This window comes from Protopterus annectens, chromosome 10.part0 (assembly GCF_019279795.1).
Source record: "Protopterus annectens isolate FY-2018-M chromosome 10.part0, PAN1.0, whole genome shotgun sequence".
Classification (NCBI taxonomy): Eukaryota; Metazoa; Chordata; order Ceratodontiformes; family Protopteridae; genus Protopterus; species Protopterus annectens.
The window spans coordinates 995,378,492-995,402,599 of record NC_056744.1 but is presented as its reverse complement, the minus strand read 5'-3'; the positions used below and the strand labels follow the sequence as shown (position 1 = coordinate 995,402,599).

Below are 24,108 nucleotides of genomic sequence, written 5' to 3'. Positions count from 1 at the left end.
GACATGACTTTATACATCAGACACAGATCACCTTTGAGTAGGCGGTACGCAACTGAGTAGAGCTGGAATTTCTTTAGCCAAACTGCATAGGGTATCTGTTTGAGCCCCTTTATCCTCTTGGTGAGATACTTTTGGGGTCTTTCAGTTGCTGCAGGTGTTGGGTAAGGTACATCCCAAACGGGGCATTGTACTCAATTATGGGCCTGATAAGTGATGAGTAGAGGGGCACAATGACCTCTCTTGATCTAGATGTGAACCCTTTTGTGATAAGGTGGGCTATATAGAAGGTCTTTCTAACCACTTTGGCAACGTGATTGTCAAAGGAGAGATTGCTATCTACTTGGGTCCCCAAGTCCCTAATTACTTCTTCCGTGCTTAATGGATTGCCACCTATGTGGTAATTTATGGGCACTTTGTTTTTCCCAAAGGGGATGACTATGCACTTTTTGGCATTTAGCTTTAGGCCATGGCTCTGGCACCAGTTGTCCGTCTCTGTGAGACCCTTTTGGAGGATGCTTGTGTCAGCCAGAGAGTCGATTACGGCACCCAGTTTGCAGTCATCTGCAAACTTGGTCAGCCATAGTCCACCCATGTTAGCCTGTACCTCGGAGAAATGTATACCGAACAAGAGAGGTCCCAGGACTGAACCTTGTGGGATGCCACTTGTAACTGGTTTAGTGTCTGACATGGCACCTGCTATTCTGACCATGTGGGTTCTATCCCTGAGCCAGTTTGCAACCCATCTTGTGACATAGGGGTTGATATTTAAGCTGGTGAGCTTATTTATGATGCCCGAGTGGGGTATTGTGTCGAAGGCTTTTGCGAGGTCCAAGTAGGCTGTGTGGACTACCTTCCCTTCATCTATGGCTTTGGTAACTGTTTCAAAGAAGTTGACCAGGTTCAAGAGTCAAGATCTGCCCTTAACAAAGCCAAATTGGGTAGGATCCAGTGTCTGGAGGTTCCCAATGTCTTTGTTTATGATTTCCATGATGATAGGCTCCATAGCTTTGCAGACCAGGCTAGTCAGGCTTATAGGGTGATAGTTTCTGGAGTCTGTTGTGGCACCACCTTTGTGGAGTGGGACCACTGTTGCTGTACACGATTCCTTGGGTGCATATCCTGTAGTAAGGCTGAGATTGAACAGTGACTTTATATGAGGGTTTAGTTCTTATTGGAGCTCATGTAAGATGCAGCCTGGGACACCGTCTGGTCCCATTGATGCTGTGTTTTTTTCTTTGGAGAGGGCAGCTCTCACCTGTGCATCTGTGATCTCAGGAAGGCTACACTCAGTTGGGATAGACATTTGCTCTTTGGGGGGGAAAGGGGGAGAAGTTTGCACTGAACCTTTCTGCCAGGATGTTGGCAATGTCTGTGGGTTCAGTGTATTTTTTGTCATTTTGTACTAACTCAGAGCATATCTGGGAGTTGCCTCCCAGGTTTCTGACACAACTAAAGAAGGCCTTGTGATTATCTTTAGTGTCTTGTGCAATTTTTCTTTCGAAGCTGGCCTTAGATGATTTTATGAGGGATCGTAGTTTCTTGCTAGTACTTATCAGTGAGGCCTTCCCTTTTTGGGATTTTGCTCTGTCATGTAGTAGCTTTCTCCTTCTGTTGTATAGCTTATTTATGGCCGGGGTCCACCAGACAGGTCTCCTGCCTTTGGAGGAGTGAGTCTTGGTTTTATTTGGGATAGCATGCTCCATGCATTCTTGTAGGTGTCCATAGAATGCTTTTGTAAAGCATTCTGCATTTTGGGCCGTATTTTCCACTGGCCCAGGGGCTTTGAAGGATTCCACCTCAGTTTTGAGAAGTGTGAAGTTTGCTTTTGAGAAGTTCTTCACCGTGGTTTCCTTGGCTAGGGGTAGGGACGGAATATGGATGTCCAGTGAGATTTGTTTATAGTCTGATCTTACCAATAAGGGGTATACCTCTGGTGTGGAACATAGAGACCCCATGTTGGTGATGACCAGATTCAATATGTTTCCCCTCTTGTGGGAGTGGTGACCAGTTGTTCCATAGCATTTGAGTTTATAAATTCTAGGAACCATTGAGCGAGGGTGTTTGGGCTTGAGTAGTTTTCCCAATCGATGTTTGGGTAGCTGAAGTCACCCAATATAATAGTGTTTGGAGAGACCTTCATATTCTCCAGTGTTCTCAGGAAAGCTGAGTGAGGTTCCTCTGTTTGGGAGGGTGGTCTGTAGCAGGCTACAAACTGGAAGGCAGATGTCCTTCAAGGATGCATCTGCAGTCCTTACAAATGGGTTGTCCTGTCGTCAGGCAGCCCTTCAGTCGGCCGGATTCCAAAGTCTGGGTCTGGCCTCGGCTGGTGTCGCACTTCACCCGACGTCATAGCTGCAGTTATTCGGGTATAAAGGCATCAGCCGACGCCATTTTCCTCAGTCTTTCTTGCCGCGTGGCGCCCGAAGCAGAAGCTGTTCGCAAGTGCTGGTCGGTCAGAACCAGAGATTACTACTACCGAATACTTCTACTACCGAAGACTTCTAAAAAGCTAAGTACCCCGTTGGGGACTCTTTCTTGCCTCAGCCGATGTCAGAAAATGTGAATAACTGTTTAACTTGTGGAAAACAAATACCTCATAAAGATTTCCACTCTTACTGCTTACCTTGTTTAGGCCCAAGACGTAGCAGCTTGTCAAGCCTGTGCTTCTTTTAACCGACGGACGCTTAGACGTCGGTCGGAATTTGCTGAGGAGTTTTTCGGCTCCGATTTTGCTTACATTATGCCGTCGGATCCTCCGACTATGCAAATATCTAAAAAGCGCAGGGAAAAGGACCGACACTCGCGGTCTGCGGTTTCGGCCGAAACCGCGGTTAAGCCAACCGCAAGTGTCTCGGTTTCGGCTGAAACCGAGCAAGCGGTTCTTCCTTCAGCCGAAAACTTACCTCCTACCGAGGCCTCTTACAACCTGGTGGAATCGGCTTCTGAAATCCCTCCTGCTCTTGCAGTTTCTCAGGAATTATCTGACACTATCCCCTTGGATATCTCTACCCCTGCACGTGGAGCTGCTAGGCCAGACAGGGCCTCTCACCCACCTCCAGAGAAGAGGCCTAGAGCAGAGCCCCATGAGCCAGTTTCTACAGATGATTCCTCTGATGATTCAGATAATACAAACCCTCCAGAGGCTTCTTTCTCCCCTTATGAAGACTCTGATGCTGAAGAGTCCATTCCTTCTGCCTCTCCGCCTGAGGAATTTTCCTTTGGGGAAACCTTGCATGCTATGAGGGAACAATTTCAGTGGCAGGGCCAGGATTTTTCAGACTCTAGAAAAAGGCTTAGAACTTTTCTGCATTTACCACAACATAGGCCTTTAGCCATACCTCCAGTTCTCTCTGTTGTAGATGATGCATTTAATGATGCTTGTACTGCTCCTGATTCACTACCTCCGGCCCTGCTAAGCCCGATAGGTACTACAGGGTCCCGGACACGCATTACCATTTGTATAAGGCTCCTTTTGCAGATCCCGGGACTATCTCCCAGGGTCCTAAGGCTGTAGCAGCTACCTCTGCCAAAAACCCTCCCTCTGAAAGGGAATCCAGGTCCTTAGAGATGGGGTAAAAAGTTTACACTTCTGCTACTCTTTCAGCTAGGGCCTTGAACTGTCAATTCCACATGATCCAGTATCAAGAATTTATGCTAGACCAGTTAACCAAAAAGCTGTCCTCGGATGAACCATTAGACAAAAAATCTGTTCAGGAAATGGTACATAACATTCAGCAAGTCAGTAACCATTCCTTAAAATGCGGCTATGATGCACTGGAGGCTTCCTTTAGATCAGCCATGACTGGCACAGTTATCAGAAGGCATGCATGGTTAAAAGAGCAGGCCTTACCAGACCATGTTAAATCAAAATTACTAGATGCTCCCATGGACAAGATCAATTTGTTTGGCTCTCCTGCACAACAGGTGATGAAGAAGGTGGAAGAGAAGGCAAAATCTGTCCAAACAGTGAAAGATTTCTTACAGGTCCAACCTCCAAGGTTTAGCAGGAATTGGCCCTCCAAGAATTGGTCCTTTCCAGACTTCTCCAGAGCTCAGAGAGGCAGGAATAGGCATTCAAGAGGCAGAAGTCAATCCAGGGGTGCCTACAGGGGACGCCAGTGGCAGGGTAACAACCAGCGAGGTGCAGCCACAGACACAGCCACCACCACTACTACAGGACAATCACAGTGACTTGGCTCTAGCACCGCCTACCAGGGAACAACTAGAAGCACCCTTGGGCAGGAAGCTAGCTTTATTTTCAGTAAACTGGCATTACATCACAAGAGACAAGTGGAGTTTGCAGACAATAGAACAAGGTTACAGGTTTCACTTCCATACTCTACCAGGGAAGAGAGGAATGCCAAACCTACCTCCAAATCAAAAGGCAGAAGCTCTAAAACAAATAACTCAATTATTAAGGATGAGAGCTGTGGAAAAGGTACCATCTATGGAGCAAGGACAGGGATTTTACTCCAGACTCCTCCTGGTACCAAGAAAAGAAAGCAAATGGAGACCTATTCTCGACCTGTCCGCTTTAAACACATTCTGATAGCTCCAGACTGGCCAAGACAACATTGGTACCCATTACTGAGGAGCATGTCTTGGGAACAAATATGGCCCCTACTCCTTGTTCCCTTGCTGTTAACACAGAACAACTACAACACCCTGCATCCAAACCTGAAAACACTGCACCTGACTCCCTGGAACATTGCATAAGAACAAATAACCCAAATTTATCCCAAAGGGTTAAAGACATTATCTTGGAGGCTCGCAGACCCTCAACAAGGAAAAATTATTCAGCAAAATGGAAAAGATATTTCATTTGGAGTACTGCAAAAGGAGAAAATGTGTCACTGGTAAACATAGCCAACATCCTGGAATACTTGGCAGAGCTCTTCCACAAAGGCCTGTCCTATTCTTCCATTAAGATTCATGCATCAGCTATTTTAGCAGAATACGACTTGGATCCTCCAGTCTTCTCACATCCTCTGCTCAGGCAGTTTCTGAGAGGAATTAAAAATGTAAAACCACCTAGTAAGCCACCATTGCCAGCATGGGACTTGAACTTTGTGCTAGAAAAATTGACACTCCCTCCTTTCGAACCAGCAGCAACAGCAGAATTACAATACTTATCATGGAAAACTGCTTTCCTGCTGGCAATCACTTCAGCAAGAAGGGTATCTGAGCTACAGGCAGTAATGGCAGTACAGCCCTTCCTGATCTTCCATCAAGATAGAGTGTCCATGAGAACAAATCCTACTTTTATGCCTAAGGTGGTCTCCAGAGTATCTTTGAATCAGGCTATCCACCTACCTACATTCTTCCCCAACCCACAGAACAGGGGAGAAAGACTTTTGCATACCTTGGATGTGCATAGACAATTACACTACTACCTGGACAGGACCAAGGGCAATAGAAAAACTGACCAGTTACTGGTAGCATATGCAACAGGAATGGAAGGAAAAGCAATTTCAAAACAGACAATCTCTAAGTGGATAGGAAATTGCATTAGATTTTGTTACTCCTACCATGGGAAGAAAACTCCAGAAAACATCAGGCCTCACTCTACAAGGGCTACAGCCACTACCACAGCTTTTCTACGAGGAGTGGCTACCAAAGACATTTTAGAGGCTGCTACTTGGAGCTCTGTGCATACATTTGCCAAGCATTATAATTTACCTTTATACTCTAGATCCCGAGCAGGTTTTGCCACTGCTGTTTTGCAAGGGATCTTAACTACACCATAATTTCATTTCTCCTCCTCCTCCAGTTTGGCTATGGTATTCTACCCATTTGTAAGGACTGCAGATGCATCCTTGAAGGACATAGTACAGTTTTGTTCCTACCATAAATGTAGATGTCCGATAGAATGCATCTGCAGTCAGGACCCACCCTCCTTCCCTCTGTGGTACTCCTAGGGTATTTGCCCATCTTGTAGCTAGCTGGGGAATCTATTATGGTGTATTTGTTTGTATATATGTACATACATGCTTATTTTTGTTTGCTCTCTACTATTTGGAATCATTTGCATTTATCCAAATTTAGCCTTCCTAGAGGGCACCTGGCATCTGGGGCAAGAAACACTGAGGAAAATGGTGTCGGCTGATGCCTTTATACCCGAATAACTGCAGCTGTGACGTCGGGTGAAGTGCGACACCAGCCGAGGCCAGACCCAGACTTTGGAATCCGGCCGACCGAAGGGCTGCCTGACGACAGGACAACCCATTTGTAAGGACTGCAGATGCATTCCTATCGGACATCTACATTTATGGTAGGTACAAAACTGTACTTTTTTCCCACTGTTAGTTGCACATGGATGGTCTCCGATGCTTTGTGCAGTGCCACTGACCTGGAGGTGTGGATATCTTTGATAAATATGGATACTCCCCCTCCTTTTGTGGTTTGGTCCGAGTTTTGGGGCAGGAAAGCATGGTATGAAGTATAACCTGTTAGTGCTGGGGTGCTCTTGGGAGCCTTGAACCAGGTTTCTGTTACTGCACAGATATTGATATTCTCCATACTGCGTGCATCTTGAGGTTTAGACTTCTGGCGTTGAGCAGCATTACCCTTAGTTTTTTTTCTTTGTGTTGTCTATGGGGTAGGTTTGTCTTTTGAGCCTTGCCTAAAAAAAAGCACTATGGGGAGGCAAGAGCCTTTGCCAGTATTCGAAAACCCAGGGGTGACAGGTGCAAGCCGTCTCTAGCGAAGCAACATGGCTTGTCGAGCATGTCATCCCAGGCTGACAGACACTGGATCCCTTTGAATGACACCAATACTTTAGCTAATTGTTCAAATTGATCATTTTGTCTTTATACTGTGGCATCATTCTTGGTGAGGGTAAGATGCTACTCAAGGTCAGGGTCATACCGACCTGGGCTACATGATCAAAGAGCTCCTGTATGTCTTTTTTCATGTAGTCCAGGGATGTACATCTCAGGTCATTCACACCAGCATGGACAATGATGGAGTCATATTTGTACTTGCTTTGGAGTGACCTGAGTGCTTGTGTTATGTGGCGTATCCTGGCACCCGACAGGCAGCTTACAGTGACCTTCTCCTTGTTCAGCTTGGTGAATGGGACGTCAGTGTGTCTGACAATAGAGTCACCTATTACAAGTGTATTAGGTGTGTTGTTTAGCCTTAAGGGCTGTGACTGTGTGGCACACTGACTTTCTGAGCTATGTGCTATGTGGATATTGTTTTGTGGTGGGTGTTGCTTGGATGTCAGCTTTGGAGGTCTCTGCTGCTTAGGCAGATTTTTCTTTAGAGCCTCCGAGTATGTTTTTGTGTGTTTAGGTGTTTGGTTTGTTGATGCGATAGGTCTATATGAGACTGGATTTCTGGTGTGTGTGGTTACCTTCTCCTCCTGACAGGCTGTGCCAGTACTGGGTTGAGAGAGTTTAGCCTCCAGTTTGGCTATATAGTTGCATCTCTCACATATATTTGAGCTTGCTGGGAGGAGGAGAGGGTGGTTTGTATACATAAGGCAGTTGTAACATTGCCTCAAGATTCCCAGATTCACCAGCTGGACTGGAGAGTAAACTCGAAACTGACCTTTGGACATGCCTGAATAATATAGGGAACTACTTATTGACTGATCAGAAAGAACCAATAGGGAGCAAGTGCTTAGAAGGAGTATAAGAGGATGTAGTGCTTTAGTTTGTGTTTACCTATGAGATTACTTATACGAGCAAGTGCAGGGCTTTAGAATGAAAATAGAGTGCTTAATTAGAGATTTAGAGCAGTTCTAAGGGAAAAAGTGAAGAGCGGACTTTGTGGAGCTGGGAATAGTTTAAGCCTGTTTAAGCGGTGCTGCCCGATGCTGCTCTGTGCGCAAGACCGCGCAAAAAGAGAGTTGCAGGGTTTTAAGAGAGAGAGAGCTCAAGGAGTTTGGAATTGACCCAAAATGGCCAATAAAACTACAGCTTCTAGGCGGTAACCACTCCTACAGGGACAGGCAGGCTGCTCAGTGTTAACCACTGCCACTGGTGAACACAGAGACGTCCCTTTAGCCCAAGCAAGTACTGGCCTCCAAGAAACTAACAAACAGTTCAGAACAGCAGATCTGTAACTGAACTTTCTTAAATTTCAGAAAGTGGGAAAAAAGCAAGATTTTTTTGTTTTTTCTTTTTTTGTTTGTTTAAAGGTAGCAGAGATACACAAGTAGCAAAATATTCACAGCAGTGCAATAAATGACCCCACACTTGAGTGCTAGGCCAAAGTCAGGTAAAATGCAATTTTAAGAGAAAAAAAACAATTTTAAATTAAGTACAACACAGGAAAAGCAGTAAACAGGCTCTAGATGTTTTCTAAATACTGTTTCTAATACAGATATATACTTTAGCAAGCCGAAAAGTAGGTGGCAAAGCAGTAATTCTAAACAAAAAATCAGAAGAAAATACTTAAAATCTCAAAAGGTCTTTATGAATTCCTACTGACTTTTGTACATTGTTATACCGTGCAGAAGCCCTGTTCTATGGGGTACAGTGTTCTTGAATCCCACCCATTATTTGTAGTTTTTATAATATGTTGTTCCATGTTATTGTTGCAGTTTGAACTTTGCAGGTTCTTTTTATTACTTTCCATTACTTTCAGAAGTGCCAGGAATAAGGACTAGGAAAAAGAAATCTGGGGGGCACTTAGTAATGGACAAAAATGTCTGACTTAAATGGGCATGTGTTTATTTTCCTGCCATCAGATTATGGAATTTATTTTAATGAGAGAATACAAGATTTTTTTTTATTTTTGATTTCTTGAACACTTTACTGTTTGCAGTCATATTGCTTAAAACATTTTCTTTTTCCCGGCCTTTCTGATTGTTACATTATTTAGTTTTGGACACTTCTGAATTGATGGGCATTTTTTAAACATTCTCATAGCTTGTAATGAGACGGGTCAAAACCTTAACAGGTGAATATCTCCAAAACAGTTTACTATCTTAAGGTCGAAAACTCATTGTATTTCCATTTGTAATGCTGAGTTAATACATCAAAAGTTGAAATGTCAAATTACCAGAATTTTGTATGATATCAAATTCAACTGATTCAATATTAATGTTGAATGTAAAGGAAACATCCAAATATGTACCACCGATTGTGCATCCAAGTTACGGACCTGTCTTGTTTTTTTTTTATTATGCAATTGTGCAGAACACTAACCTCCCAATGTGCCCATATGTGAGAATTGGCATTCTGCTGTGTATCCATCCAAGAGAAAAAAGTCAGAGTAATGCAATCCTTAGTTGAAGATGTAATACATGCATTGCTGCTATTGCAAATCGCAAACGTAGGGAAAATGTATTTCTCGTAAGTCACCTCTGAAAAACTTAGATAAGCTGGAAGATCCGTACTAGGTTACTCAAAATGAACAATGCTATGCAACCAGTTGAACAAATCCCCTTGCAGTAAATTGTTCACATTTAGACAACAAAGGTGAAAAAACAGCTTACCTGTCAAGCAACTGTCGTCTCTTAGGTGATGAAGGTGACAACTAATAGCGCTACATTTTAAATCCTCTGTATGATTTTGTTCTAGCTGAATCACATATACATCTGTTGGATACAAACTTTATTTTTCCCCAGTAAGCTTCTAAGACGTCGGTACCACTCCTCCACAGAGTTTTGACTTATGGGGTAGCTGTGTCAAACTGGTTCTAAAACAACATATCAAACAGTGGAGAATTTTTTTCAGAGGGTGTATGACAAATCCTATATTGGTGAGGTCTACCTGTCAGATAGTTTTGTTGAAAAAACTCACACAGTGGTTTCCCATACTCTAACATATCTCTTTCAACTTCATGAAATGTAGACAGAACATCAGGAAGTAAAAATGCCAGTGCAGGTATTTGCTTGCATAGCATGGAAAAGCCTACATCATTTCCAGACTGACTTGCAAGTTTTAATTTTTGTATTTGCCGCCATATAATTTGACATAAGTGAAACCAACATCCCTTTGATGTGGCCTCAAGTTCCTATTTATACTGTTTACACCATATGCAGTCTCAATGTTAATGTTAATTGGTCGCAAAGGTGTAGTACAGATGACCAAAAGTGGTTGTACCTGCACTCTGTTTTGGATGTTAATATACCGTACACAGCGGGACTAACCTTGCCAGTATTGCCACCTAATACAAGGCAGTGTATACTGTATATCTGCTTGTATTCAGATGCACTTATAGCAAATGTTCCATGTACTATTATACATTCCAACACACATAACAGTTGCAAATTCGGTGCAGTTGTTAGTATAATGGCATTAGGACAACTAGTGGTTATAGCATTGCGATGTTTGATGAAAGTACCTGTTTTGATAGATAACATATCAGAGGTTAAGTCACTTAATGATTTAAAATCTTTCATATGCACACTAGTACACTTTCTTCTAATCCTACGTACTGTTTGCTTTAAGGCGTTTGCATTGGATAAGCAGTTTACAATATCAGTGGATGTACAAACCAACATTTCAGAGACGATTTTACAAGGATCCTCTAACGTGCTTTCTGCCTTCCTCTTAACTGCAGATCGTACCTTACACCCTTCACATTTAACACTGTCAGAAGCATGGAAATGACCAGTAGATTTAATTAACTTCTCTCCCGCTATTGATTCAGTAACACAGCTCCCCTTACAGCTATCTTTTATTTTCCTAGTACAACACCAATACATTCGTGTGTCACTACCCTTCTCCATGTAATACTGATAGCCATCCATACACAACATTTTCTTTGCTTTTTGTGTTAGTATTGTTTGATATGTACCAGTTTTACCAGGCATAGTTTCATTTGGATCGGTACGACTCATCCTACACAGCAATACCAACAAATAATATTCCTGTTGAGACTAACTAATACAACCCAGACATTATAACATACTGCAGATAAGCATCATATTGTACACTTACTTTGTAAATCTCTTCAAACATTTGCTGCAGTCTGTTTCAATCAGCAAAACATATTTCTGTTGCTACTAACCAGCTATTGAGCCAAAACACAGGTAACAAACGTACGCATACGCAACTTCCAACTTATGACATTATCGTGTTTATTTCGTCGTGGTCTTAAATACGAATACACCTTCATTTTCAAGTTTGTGTACATTTATAATTTTAATTGGATTTTATGTGCAATTTTAGGATATAACCGTTTCACAGATCTGATCTGCATAGTAAATATGGTCGATATGTTGATAGTAAACCCTCCAAAACATGTGGAATATTGCTGATGAGTAGTAGTTACAAATATTGGAAATTACATATGTTTATCCAAGATGTGTTTGAGTATTGTAACTGAAAAACTGATTCTTCTCTCTCCTTTTGTTTTCCCCTAACTGTATAATGAAATGTTTTGAAGACCTTGGGAGAACTGGGTCCAAAAATTAATGGTTTGGGGTTCGAATGTAGTATGTGAAGTACACTTTGTGTTAAAAGGAAACAATTTTCAATGTTCTGTCTCTCACATAGCTAAAATTTAGTAGTGAAATATAATTTAGTTACCTTCTAATGTGTAGCAAAATTTGATGTCAGTATCCCCCCCCTTTTTTTTTTTTAACTGTGTCTGATCTAGACTGACTTGTTTCACTGTAACAAAGAAGAAAAATTACGATACAGAGAAAAGTAGATAAAATTAAATGTGTGTGTGCATACATGCATTTATGTTTGTAAGGTCACATGACAGTTGCTGCTTCTCTGAACAGTATGATGAAATACTACACCGCACTGTTCTCTTTAAGGTAGCTGTGTTAACAGAAGTTCTTTGCATTATTTTGTAGGGCTGCTGCAGAACAAATATAAGTGGGCAAGGTATTTATGTTATTGAATCCAGTCTTTAAAATTCTATCTCTCTAGCATCAAATTTGTTACCTGGAATGCAGACCTTCAGTTATGCAGACCTTCAGTTGGGTAATAATTAAAAAAAAAAAAAAATGAAATATTTATAGCTGGTTATGTCCTGTAGATATAGGTCAGTAAAAGGAGATAAAGGTGCACCTAGCACTATGGACAGACTATTCCCCACAGTTTCCTCAGCCAGCTTGATCAACAGGGGCATCCTGAGGCACAGTAGCAACTGCCTTATGTTCACTGATAGCCCTGTACTCCTAGTTCACACAAACTCAACACGTGAGAGATGCAACTGTATTAAGAACCTTGAATCCATGCTTTCTCATACACCAGTTAGTACATATGACAATGAACGGGTTGTCGGCATGCACACCTCACCTCCTACTCCACCCAAACCTACGTCACACATACCTACATATGCGGAGGCCCTCACCAGAAACATAAAACATCAGAGACCTCCCAAACACAAGCACACTTCACATAGTCAAAAAAGTCACAAAGCACAAACTGAAGCAGATAAACACAAAAGCCAGAAGAAGTCGCTGAACTGAACCCACTCAAAGTATTGCAGGCTGCAAATCACCACAAAGTTGTAGAATGCAGAATCCACTTTATTAACTTCAGACAAAAAATCCAAGGATGAGCGCTTCCCAGGGGAACAACAATTGGGATATGGCCCCGATGAACAGGAACAACCATTGGAACAGGGGAGGGATGGTGAACAGAGGGGGGAAGAGGTACCAGTCCTGGAACAACAGGATGTAAATATGACTTTAATTAACTTGTTGCATTCACCACCAAACAATTTAGGTGATGATATGGACCATTTACTCCCACCCTGCCACATAGTTACCAACACTTTAGGTGACTTTAATGTGTACAATTTTTCCAGTATTGCTGTTATTTGCCAAAGGATTCACCTTTGTACCCCCACAACCCCTAAATGTTTCTAATACTCTTATGGATTTAAGAATGTATACACGTAAGCTGAACTTGAACATTCTTTTTAAAAACTCTGCACCTGGTTCCTTTGTCAACCCTTTAGCCATCAGTCACCACTTTAGGTGACTTTAATGTGTACAATATTTCCAGTATTGCTGTTATTTGCCAAAGGATTCACCTTTGTACCCCCACAACCCCTAAATGTTTCTAATACTCTTATGGATTTAAGAATGTATACACATAAGCTGAACTTGAACATTCTTTTTAAAAACTCTGCACCTGGTTCCTTTGTCAACCCTTTAGCCATCTCTAGTACATACAGCCCCCCACTTCATCCCATTGTCCAACTTTTTGAGAATATGTGTGAGTTAGATATATGTAACTCTAAGCTTTCTAGTAGGAACTCTGACATGAATGAGAGAAAGGTAATGGATGAAATAAAAATCTTTTCACAAAATGTTAGAATTATGAAACCTGATAAAGGTGGAGGTGTTGTCTTGATGGACTTATGAGGATTATAACAAGAAAATGTTTTGTATTCTAGAAGGAAAAGCATATTTAAGGTCATCCATTAATGAACTGAACACTTCTTACCAGCATATAAGGAATGAACTCCAAGATTTATTTATAGAGGGTTAAATTTCTATTGATGTGCTTAATTTTCTCTCTGTTCCCTGCCCTAAAATATCAGTCATGTTTGGGCTGCCAAAATTGCATAAAAATCTTAGCCAACCACCCATGCGACCCATAGTAGACTCCAAGGGGTCCATTACCCACCCCCATGCAAGATATCTGGACAATAATTTAAAAGAATACATATTGAGTGAGACACATATCTGCAAGGATTCATGGAGCTTCTTACAAGCTATGGATGAGATACCTTTCAAGGACACTTTTGTTTTTATTACTATTGATATTAAAGACCTTTATTCAGTCATACCTCACACAATTGGTTTGGAGTGGTTTACAGATTTCTTATATGAAAAAGATATCTCACACTTCCTGACCTTGGTCTTTTCACAACTGATGGAAATTGTCCTTAAAAACAATTTCATTTTGTTTAACAAAGAAATTTACTTACAACAAGAAGGGGTGGCTATGGGGTCTGCATGTGGTGTTTTATATGCAAATATTGTAGTTAGGCAATGGGAGAAGAAATTTCTTTTTTCTTTGTGTTATTTTGAGCACATCAAATTTTACACCAGGTTTTTGGATTATATGTTTGTTCTGTGGGATGGACCTGTTGATGCTATTGAAGATTTTATAAACTATATTGGAACCACCACAGAATTTCTGAAGTTCACCTATACCAGAGACCTTGACAAAATTTACTTTTTAGACATCTTTCTGGAAAAGGATTATGAAAATAAGAGGTTTGTTTCAAAAATCTTTAGGAAAAGCATGTATTCAAACTCACTACTGCATTTTTCTAGCACACACCCAGTCAAACAAAGGAAAGCAACAGTTAAGGGGCAGTTTGTGCGTGCAGCCCGTATGGTATCTGGTATTAATGAATTTTTAGATGAATGTGACAACTTGAAAAATATGTTTCAAAAAAGAGGCTATCCTTGTAAGTCCATTAGTGATATAATGATTGAGGTGGTTACCAAGAGACAGCGTGGGTTTTATGTACCTTTACTTTCTTGTAGTATGACTGACAGTGGGCCTTTCACCAGTAATCAAGAAACTGAAAATGTTGCAAGTAAGAATGATTATAAGACTTCTTTCATCACTGTATTCACTCAAGATAGTTACATAGTAAGAAACTTCTTAACAAAAAACTGGTCTATTTTGAGACATGACAAGAACATCAGACCACTAATAGGACCGCAACCTATTATAGTATATGGGAAAGGCAAGAATATGAAAAACATATTTGAGAGTAGTAACTCTTACCCAAACCACAGGTCAGGCTCTATGAACAAATATGGCAGATGTAACTATTGCAGTTACATTAAAGGCAATATTTTTGACATTAATAATATTGAAATCAGAATCAATCAGAAATACAACTGTAATTCGGAGAAAGTGATTTACTGTGCCATGTGTACCACCTGTCCTTGCTTTTACATAGGCAAGACTGATAGAAAGTTAAAAAATCGCATATTCGAACACCGATATGACATAAGGAATAAAAAAGAAACAAATTCTCTTAGCAAACATGTTTTGGAGTATAAGGACCATAAGTTCCAATTTTTTATTATAGACAATATCAGTACCAACATGAGGGGTGGTGCATGGTCACTATTACTTGAGGAAAGAGAATTATACTGGCAATTACGTTTCAATGCCGGGAACTGGCCAGGCCAGAATGAGCATATTTCAATTAGCCCAATTTTAAAACTAAAGGAACTAGAAAGATAAAATGTGTGTGTGTTTATATATGTATATGTTTCTCCATTATGCATTTTAACATTTTAATATCACATGTTCAGTATTTATGTTAAGTTTATTTATTTCTCTTAACATTTTCTACTATATCTAGTTTTTAGTATTTAATCACACATGTTTATTGTTTTAACACATTCAACATATTTAAATATTTATTGTAAATTGTCATTTTTATGAAGCAGTGTTTATATATAGTGTGTTTTTAGGGTGGTGTGTTCCATGAACTTTTTCAGTTTGTATAGTTTGTCTGCTTTTTAAATTCAGTGATTGTAAATATTGTGCTTTTAATGACATAATTGATTAGTTTATAACTGGGTGGAACTTCCTGTTTGGACTGTATAAGAAGGAAGTAACTATGTGAGGTAAATTGTCTGATGAAGTCTAGATCTTTCTGGATGAAAGTGCTCATCCTTGGATTTTTTGTCTGAAGTTAATAAAGTGGATTCTGCATTCTACAACTGTGTGGTGATTTGCAGCCTGCAATACTTTGAGTGGGTTCAATTCAGCTACTTCTTCTGGCTTTTGTATTTATACACTTCACATAGTACTTTCTCTGCAGAACACAGTACACATAATAGCTCACATACTGGTGTCGCACCTGTCAGACCCTTAAGGCAAACCTCAAAGCCAAATATATTAGTCATAGATGATTCCATTGTGAGACACACAGATGTCCCTCTCACCAGGTTGGATAAGGAGAAGTTCATGGTCAGCTGTCTCTCAGGTGCCAGGATCCGCCAGATCACACACACACTCAAGTCTGTCAATAGCAGGTACTGTTATGACTCTGCTATGGTCCATGTTGGTGTGAACGACTTCAGATGTACTTCTTTGGACTATATATAGAGAGACATGACCGAGCTCTCGGACTATGTGTCTCAGGCAGGTATGTCCCTAGCCTTAAGCAGCATTTTACTTTCACTTAGGATGATGCCTCAGTACAAACAGAAAATGATTGACTTCAATAATTGGCTTAGCTTCTGGTGTCATTGTAAGGGGATCCAGTTTCTGTCAGCCTGGGATGACATGATCGACAGACCTCGATGCTTTGCCAGAGATGGTCTTCATCTGTCAACCCTGGGATTTTGGTTACTGGCTAAGGCTCTTGCCACCCCCATAGTGCCTTTTTTAGGCAGTGTCTCAAGGACAAAATTCCCAAAGTAAAAACACCATCTAATAACAACCACAAGGTTATTCTGCTAAAAGCTGGGAGTCTTAACATGAAACCCTTACCTTGGATGATGCAGACATTTCTGCAGTCACGGAGGCCTGGATCAAGGCAGTGGAGAGCATCCCAGCCATACTGGGTTATACCTCCTTCCACATGTTCAGATCTCTAACCGAAGGCATGAAAACTAAAGGAGGTGGTGCATCAATATTCATTAACTATAAATACACCTCCAGATTGGTTAAACAATATGATTCCCTGGAGATAACTCAGGTGCAGTTAACTGTTGGTAGGACACCTATTCAAGTCATTGCCAGCTACAGGACCCCTCTCCATGAATCAGGACACCCACTCTGCCTGTTTGGATGTACTTGAGTCTATCAAGATACATCCGAACACCATGGTTTTGGGTGATTTTAACTACCCATCCATTGACTGGGTAAATTACTCGTGCTCAAACTCACTAGCCCAAAGCTTCCTAGATTTTGTTAAATCCATTGCCCTGCACCAACTGGTTTACACCCCCACAAGGGGTGTCAACATCCTGGATCTGGTGCTTACCAATATGGGGGACCACTGTAACACCCCCACTGTGAGGTCTTCCCTGGTGAGGTCTGACCATAAAGTCAGTCTCATTTGACGTAACTTTCACACCTGACCCCCCCCCCCCCCAGCAGCAACTAAACTAAAAAAACTTCTCCAAAGTAGATTAGAACCTCTTACAGGGTGGTATAAATAGCTTCTCTGCACCTCCCCCTGAAACTGAACTGGCAGTTGTGCTGAGTTCTACACCAGTGCTTTATACAAATGCTTGTATAACTGCATTGACTTGGCCGTACCTGATAGGACCAAAACAAGCTCCTCAAGGAAGAGGAAACCTGCCTGGTGGACACCTGCCATTAGCAGGCTTTGCAATAAGAGGAAGAAATTGCTATCTATGAGTAAGAGGGAGCAAGCCCTAAACTGGAAACACTCCCTCATCAGCTTAAACAAGCAGATAAGACTTCTTATGAAGTCCTCAAAAATAAGCTATGGATCCAAATTATCTTCCTCAACTAAAGACAACCATAAAGCATTCTTTAGTTACACCTGTAACCTAAAAGGAAAGGCTCAGATTTGTACCGAACTGGTAGTTAATACCACCATGTATACTGAGCCTGTGGACATAGCTAAATTGTTGGCTGATAGGTTCTGTGAAAACTTCACTCCTGTGTTCCCACCACACATACCCCACGACATCCCTGCCACCTGTCTCATACCTTGCATCTCTAAAGAACAGGTCATTAATGCCCTGTCTTGGGCCAGGAACAGAACATCTATGGGAACTAATAATATCCCAGGTTGCATCCTACATGGGCTCTAACAAGAATTAGCAACACCATTGAGTACTCTTTTCAATCATATGTAAGCACCAGCTTCATCCAAGCTGAATGCAAAATGGCCACTGTTATTCCCTTGCACAAAGGTGGTGCTTCCACTGACCCTGGGAACTATAGCCCTAGTAGCTTGACTAGCCTTATCTGCAAGGCCATGGAGCGACTCATCTGGACCTTATCAATAAAGATATATATGTAATCTCCAAATACTTGACCCTACTCAATTTGGATTTGTCAAAGGGGGATCAAGCCTGTTAAACCTGGTGGACTTCTTAGAGACAGTCGCCAAGACCCTGGATGAGGGGAGATCTGTGCGCACAACCTACCTAGACTTAGCCAATGCATTTGACAGTATCCCCTGCTCGGGCATCATTGACAAACTCACCCAGCTAGGTATCGACCTTTCTGTCTTTAGATGGGTCACTAACTGGCTCACTGATAAAACCCATATAGTCAATATAGGGGAATCCACCTCCCATCAGCAGACCTGTAACCAGTGGTGTTCCACAGGGATCAGTCCTGGGACCTCCACTGTTTGGAATCTATTTACCTGGGGTACAAGTAAAAACTAAAGGTCTGTGGCTGACAATGTTTGCTGATGACTGCAAACTAGGAGTGGTCATAGAATCTCCAAATGATGTCAGCATCCTACAAGGGGGTCTTACACAAACAAATGATTGGTGCCAAAGACATGGCCTTAAACTCAATGCAAAAAATTATATTATCCCTTTCGGTAAGGGTGGTGTTCCTGCTAACTACCACATCAATAACAGCACCTTAAGTACACACACAGTGGTGAGAGACCTGGGCACACGGGTTGACAGCAACATCATCTTTGACCACGATGTCTCCACATTGGTAAGAAGGGCATTCTGTAATGCTCATCTCATAAGTAAGGGCATTGTCTCCAGAAAAAAAGAAGTTATAACCTCCCTGTATTCTTCACTCATCAGGCCAATAATTTACTACAATACCCCTTTTGTTATGTACCTTTCCAAGCACATGCAGCAATTGGATAGACCACAGAGGTTCCTCACAAGGAAAATTTCAGTCTTCAGCATCTGTCCTATGTGGATCATCTGAAATCACTGTTTGTTCTGTTTCATACAGACTACTCAGTGGCGATCTCTGCTTTGCATACAAGGCTATATCTGACCCTGTTTTATTGGAAATGCTGCATCTCCATAAGTCCAGTGGTACACGGGTTACTCACTCTAAAGACCTTAGCCTGGTATGTGACCTTAATAGAATCTGCTTGAGGGACAGATTTGTCTCCCAGACATTACCACACCTTTGGAACAGGCTCTCACTTCATGTCAGCAGAGCACCTCATTGACCCTCTTCAAACGCAGTCTGGACGATTGGATGGGTAACCATAAATTTACCCCCAGGGTTTCTACCTGTGTCCCTCTTGGACAGGGGCAGTAGGTGCTGATCGTGGAAATAAGGGTAGAACTTGGCTCTGCTTGTAAGGGCCCTATGGTCATTAGCCTAATAACTTCCTATGATCCAACAGTGGCTGTCATGTATGTAGAGGATGCTCCTTAATGGTAACAAAGCACATTTATTACCTTCACAAATTACTTTAATGTCTGGATGGAAGATAAAACATCTCTAAATGAGGTGTGGCAGTCAGACTACATGAAGGCCACTAGGATTGGCAGATTGGAAACATCTACATGGAATGATGGGATTTTACCCTCTAAAGACCTTTCCTGGTGGCGGGACTGTTTATTGCCAAAAAACATCTGTAAAGTTGCATAGGAGTAATATCAAAACAGACCTTGTTTATGAGGGCATTGTCCATGTATTAAATGCAGAATTGTTTCTGGGGTATGAATAATGGGAATAACTGACCTTACAACATCTAATAGACCCTTTGCCTATAGTGTTGGGCTGTGTCTTCTTTTGTCCCCTCCCCACAGTTGACCATCAGCTTCTACCAACTTCTCCCCTCATTCACTGGGTCTACAAAAAAGCACCTTAGCCTCCCCCAGGCTCAATTTGACCTCATCCAGAGCCAGTGAGGAGATCAAGGAGAGTGGTGCCGTGTCATATTGTTGCAGGGAAGTATGCCCAAACACTCGCCACCATGCGGCAGTATCCTGGCTGTTTCCAGAGTCGCTGCCTTTGGGAAGTGTATGTGCAGCCTCCTGACCAAGCGGTGTACCATCTGCATAGTGGAGCTCACCAGGCTCTTAATGCTGCTATTGCACCAAGCCTCAGCAGCCTCTCTCTCCTCACAATAGGCAAGCCAGTGTCAGCTGCTCACTCTCATTCTCTTCCACTGGTCTTCCCAACACCAGTGCCACTAGTTGAACACTGATTCTGTGGCATAATAAGGGATTCATCCACTTGTAGCACAGGCCCTGTGTAAATCATTATTGTTCTTGACTGTGCTGTTACAGGTGTATTTACTAAATTCTTGTTTTCCACTGGTTCAGTTTTTGCATCCAGTTATTTTGTGTTGTGTATTGAATTTACATCCATAAACCATTATTTTACTCTAGTGCTTACCCCCTGAAATATCATTGTTTACATATGATAAAGCACCCTTTTGTGCGGTTGTGTGTGTGTGTGTTTGTATTGTGCAGTTGACACCAGCTTAATTGTATTCTGGCTGGTACAGTGTCCTGGAGCTGCAGATATCTGTTAGATACAACATCATTGTATTACAGAATTTGTGTGAAATTATATGATACACCGCCACCACCACCACCATTATCCTGTAAAACAGCCAAGAAGGATTGATTCTTTTGTAGAGCAGTTACATAACAATATAGATGAACAGGCTTAGGGCTGCTTAATACCTTGTATGGTAGCCTAGATATTACTAAAGCACCTACATTTTTTACTGATCTCAGCAGACTCCCACTTGCTGTTACAAAGTTTTATTGCATTCTTATCTAATGTCTGTTTTTTGTGTCTCTTTCAGGAGACAAGAGTAAGACAGTTGAGTTGGAAGATGTAAAGTTCCATCAGTGTGTCCGGCTGTCCCGATTTGAAAATGATCGGACAATTTCCTTCATTCCACCAGATGGAGAGTTTGAGTTGATGTCATATCGCCTTTACACACATGTGAGTACAAGCCCCACTAAGATGCTGAGTTTTTTTCTTTTTTGTTTTATCACAGGATTTCCTCAGTTACTGAGAATGCACTGTAAAATAAGAGCTGTACAACAGCAGTGTTGTAATGTTGCATTCTCAATTACACGAAATGTAGAGACAATATTTTGAAAAAGATGTATTAAACTAACACAAGAAAAAAATGCAACTACTAGCTTCCCAAATGCATTTATGTATTGAACTGTAAAATGCAAAAGGAGTGAAGGAGTAGCGGCAGCTCCCTTTTCCTACATCTTTTTGAAGTATACTCCTTGTTTTCACCAATACTGCAAACCTTGTCTGGCACTTTCTACCACCCCCACCACACCTGGTTGCTTATATACTCCCTTCATTTGGTCTGAGAATGGGTATGTTGTATGATTTGTCAACCCTGGGTAGGTATCGCAGCTTACAGTCATGGAGTGGGTTTTGAGTTAGGTACTGGCACAGCATCAAAGTGAGGTAACATGCTGACTTGATTATATGCAATCCCTTCATGACAGTAAGGTTCCTAACCTTCCGTACTGAGAGGAAATCAGCCATGGGGTATTCATCACACAGTTTGTTGACTTTCAGATAGTGTGTCACTGAAGACAAGCACCTATCAGTGGTGGCTGGTGACTTCAAATCAAAGGGGGGCTGCAGGAGACAGGTGAATGGGTGGGGGCCAATGGGAAGGGATGTGGCCAACTAAATGGGTGGAGCTGTGCTCAAAAACACAAAAACTGGTACTTTCAATATGCTGCCTAGGGTGCCAAACCATCATTATTAGAGTCCAATCAAGATAAAATGAAGTGGAGAAGAAAAAATATATTTCAATGCATTGGCTACATGATAGCTTACTTAATATCTAGATGGAAACAAAAACATTGTGAGGCATGACAAAATCAGTTGTTTTTTAATTACATTACTGGAATGTCAGTTAAAATCAAGTATAAAAAGCAAGCAGCATTCAACTCAAACCACTTCTCCTTGTACTCCAGTTCTAATTATAATTTATATTCAGCTTTATAAAAGTACCAAGTAACATGCTGAAAGTAGCAATCTCTGTGATAACTCCACTTGTCAAAATGTTTCTTATCCAAAAAAGTTGTGCTGCCTGACAACAACTATCAACTTCTTTCATGGGGAAAACATGATCAAAGTAAAAAATATGCAGCAAACAAGAAACAAGCTCAGGATACATTGCTTAAAGCATTACAGCACAGGTTATGGACCACACATGACAGATTGGCATACTGTTTAGTTTACGGGTAAAGCCTGCAAAGATGACTGCAAGTCTCCAACAAATGTAATGAGCTTCTGAAAGTACTGTAATCCTGTCCTTTAAAGCTTACTTGTATCTTACAATCTCAGACAAGCTTACCTGATGATCATTAAAGCATTGCTACTTAAACACAGAGCAACAGGCACTGCAACAACATGCATTTTCTGAATAATAAGAAGCATAAATCAATAGTATAAAAATATGACAGAAAACCAGAACATTCTGCAAAATCAAGGACAGATGAAAAGTCACTGTAGTACTTGTGTCTACCTTGGATGGTGGGATACTCTGCACACTCACAGTGCATAACTGCTCCTTGCCTTGCTTGGACACATCCAGAGTCACTACATGGGGGAGTGGGATGCAACAAATATGTCACAATTTGAAATGTTTCTGGCTGACACTGATAGCCTGACACATTTGTCATACCTCTCTCAACCTCAGAGCAAGAAATCTGGACAAAGAGAAGTGGAACAAAGGCCCAAAAATAAGGACAACTTTTAAATATTGCTCTTATAAATTTAGAAAAATAATCAAATAGTAGGTCTTGCATTAGTATGAATTTTTTGAAGGGTATGAAATTTGAAACTCAAATGTCTGTCACTATTTTCTAACTTCAGTCTTTAATAATTTGTCACCAACTTGCCAGAAAAACACAATTTTATGAAAAACTGTCCAAAATGTGATGCAAAATATAAAATATCCACAAAATGCATCTGGGAACCTGTCAAAGAAGGGACACTTTTTAATATTAGTACTGTTAACTTGAGCAGCTGACAAAATAAGAGAATCTACATGCATTTCTGAAATTATATTAGTACTGTTAACTTGAGCAGTTAACAAAATAAGAGAATCTACATGCATTTCTGAAATTAAAAGAAACTCTGATCATTACAATCATTTATTAATTGTAAACCCTCCTTGTTTTCTTCCAAATTTGCCATTCTGTGGAAGGATTATTGGGGGAGAGTAACATTCTGAGCCAAAATCTGAGACAGTTGAGAGATTTGGATATACCTATTCTATAAAGTGATTTATTTGCGTGTACCTCTCAACCTCTTAACACAGGAAATCTGGACAAGGCCAACAATGTTGGGGGAACATACAAACAGTACTAAAAATTGCTCTTGTATAAACTTAGACAGTTGACAGAATAGCAGGTCTTGCTTTAGCATGCATTTTTCTGAATGTTATATAGTCTGAAACTAAATGTCTGTCATTAAATTTATTGATTTTATTGCTAAATGATTTGCCAAAAAAACACAAATTGCATGAGGAACAAACCAAAAATAAGAAGCAAAGATCTTTTGAAGTTCCCTGTTTAAAATCTGCCTCTGAGCGTTTTTTCTGGCTATACTACTCAGAAACAGCTCCTCGTGGTCCTGCAGAGTGGTCCTAGCAGCAGAGAACTGAGAAAAGCTACTTTCCTGATTTAAGTATTTTTTGCTGTTTTTTACCTAAAATACCTTCTCTTGCTTACTTTGAACAAGCTTAAACTGTTTTTTTAGCTGTTTGTTGCATTATATATTATTTGCACTTAAAGTTACATTTGGTCGAAAATTGGTCGAAAATTTGTTTGTTTGTTTGTTAAATTTAACTGTTGAGGCTGCCCACTAAAGTGTGCTAGCCTGTGTAACTGATTTATTACTGTTTACTGCATTTCTGTGTGCTTTCTACCTCAAAAACAAAAAACACAAAAAAAAAAAATCCTTGTTTTCCCGCCTCTCTTCGACTAGTTTAGACCAGTATACAGGCTTTGCTGTATTCTGGGCTGTGGTGTAGTTCCTGTGTTGTCCATTGCTTTACTTGGATAGAGGGAAGTTTCTTTGCTCACCATTGGGAGTGGGGAGCCTTGATCAGCCTATCTGCCCCGGAAGGAGTGACCTCAGCACATGAGCTTGTAGTAATTGGTTGTTTTGGACCATTTCTAGCTCTTTTGAAGTTCCCTGTTTAAAATCCGCGTTTGTGCGATTGTGCGCATAGCGCAGCGCCGGTTAAACAAGGTTAAACTTTTTCTGGCTCCGC

General features: G+C 41.0%; 1 protein-coding gene across 1 annotated transcript in view; it reads left to right on the top strand.

The window, feature by feature from the left end:
* Positions 1 to 24,108, top strand: part of LOC122813440 (AP-1 complex subunit mu-2-like) — a 1,149,616-nt gene that overhangs the window by 682,115 nt on the left and 443,393 nt on the right. Inside the window, exon 7 of the mRNA XM_044085755.1 lies at positions 20,647 to 20,789. Within this exon, the coding sequence (XP_043941690.1) occupies positions 20,647 to 20,789 (143 nt within the window). The remainder of the gene's footprint in view (positions 1 to 20,646; positions 20,790 to 24,108) is intronic.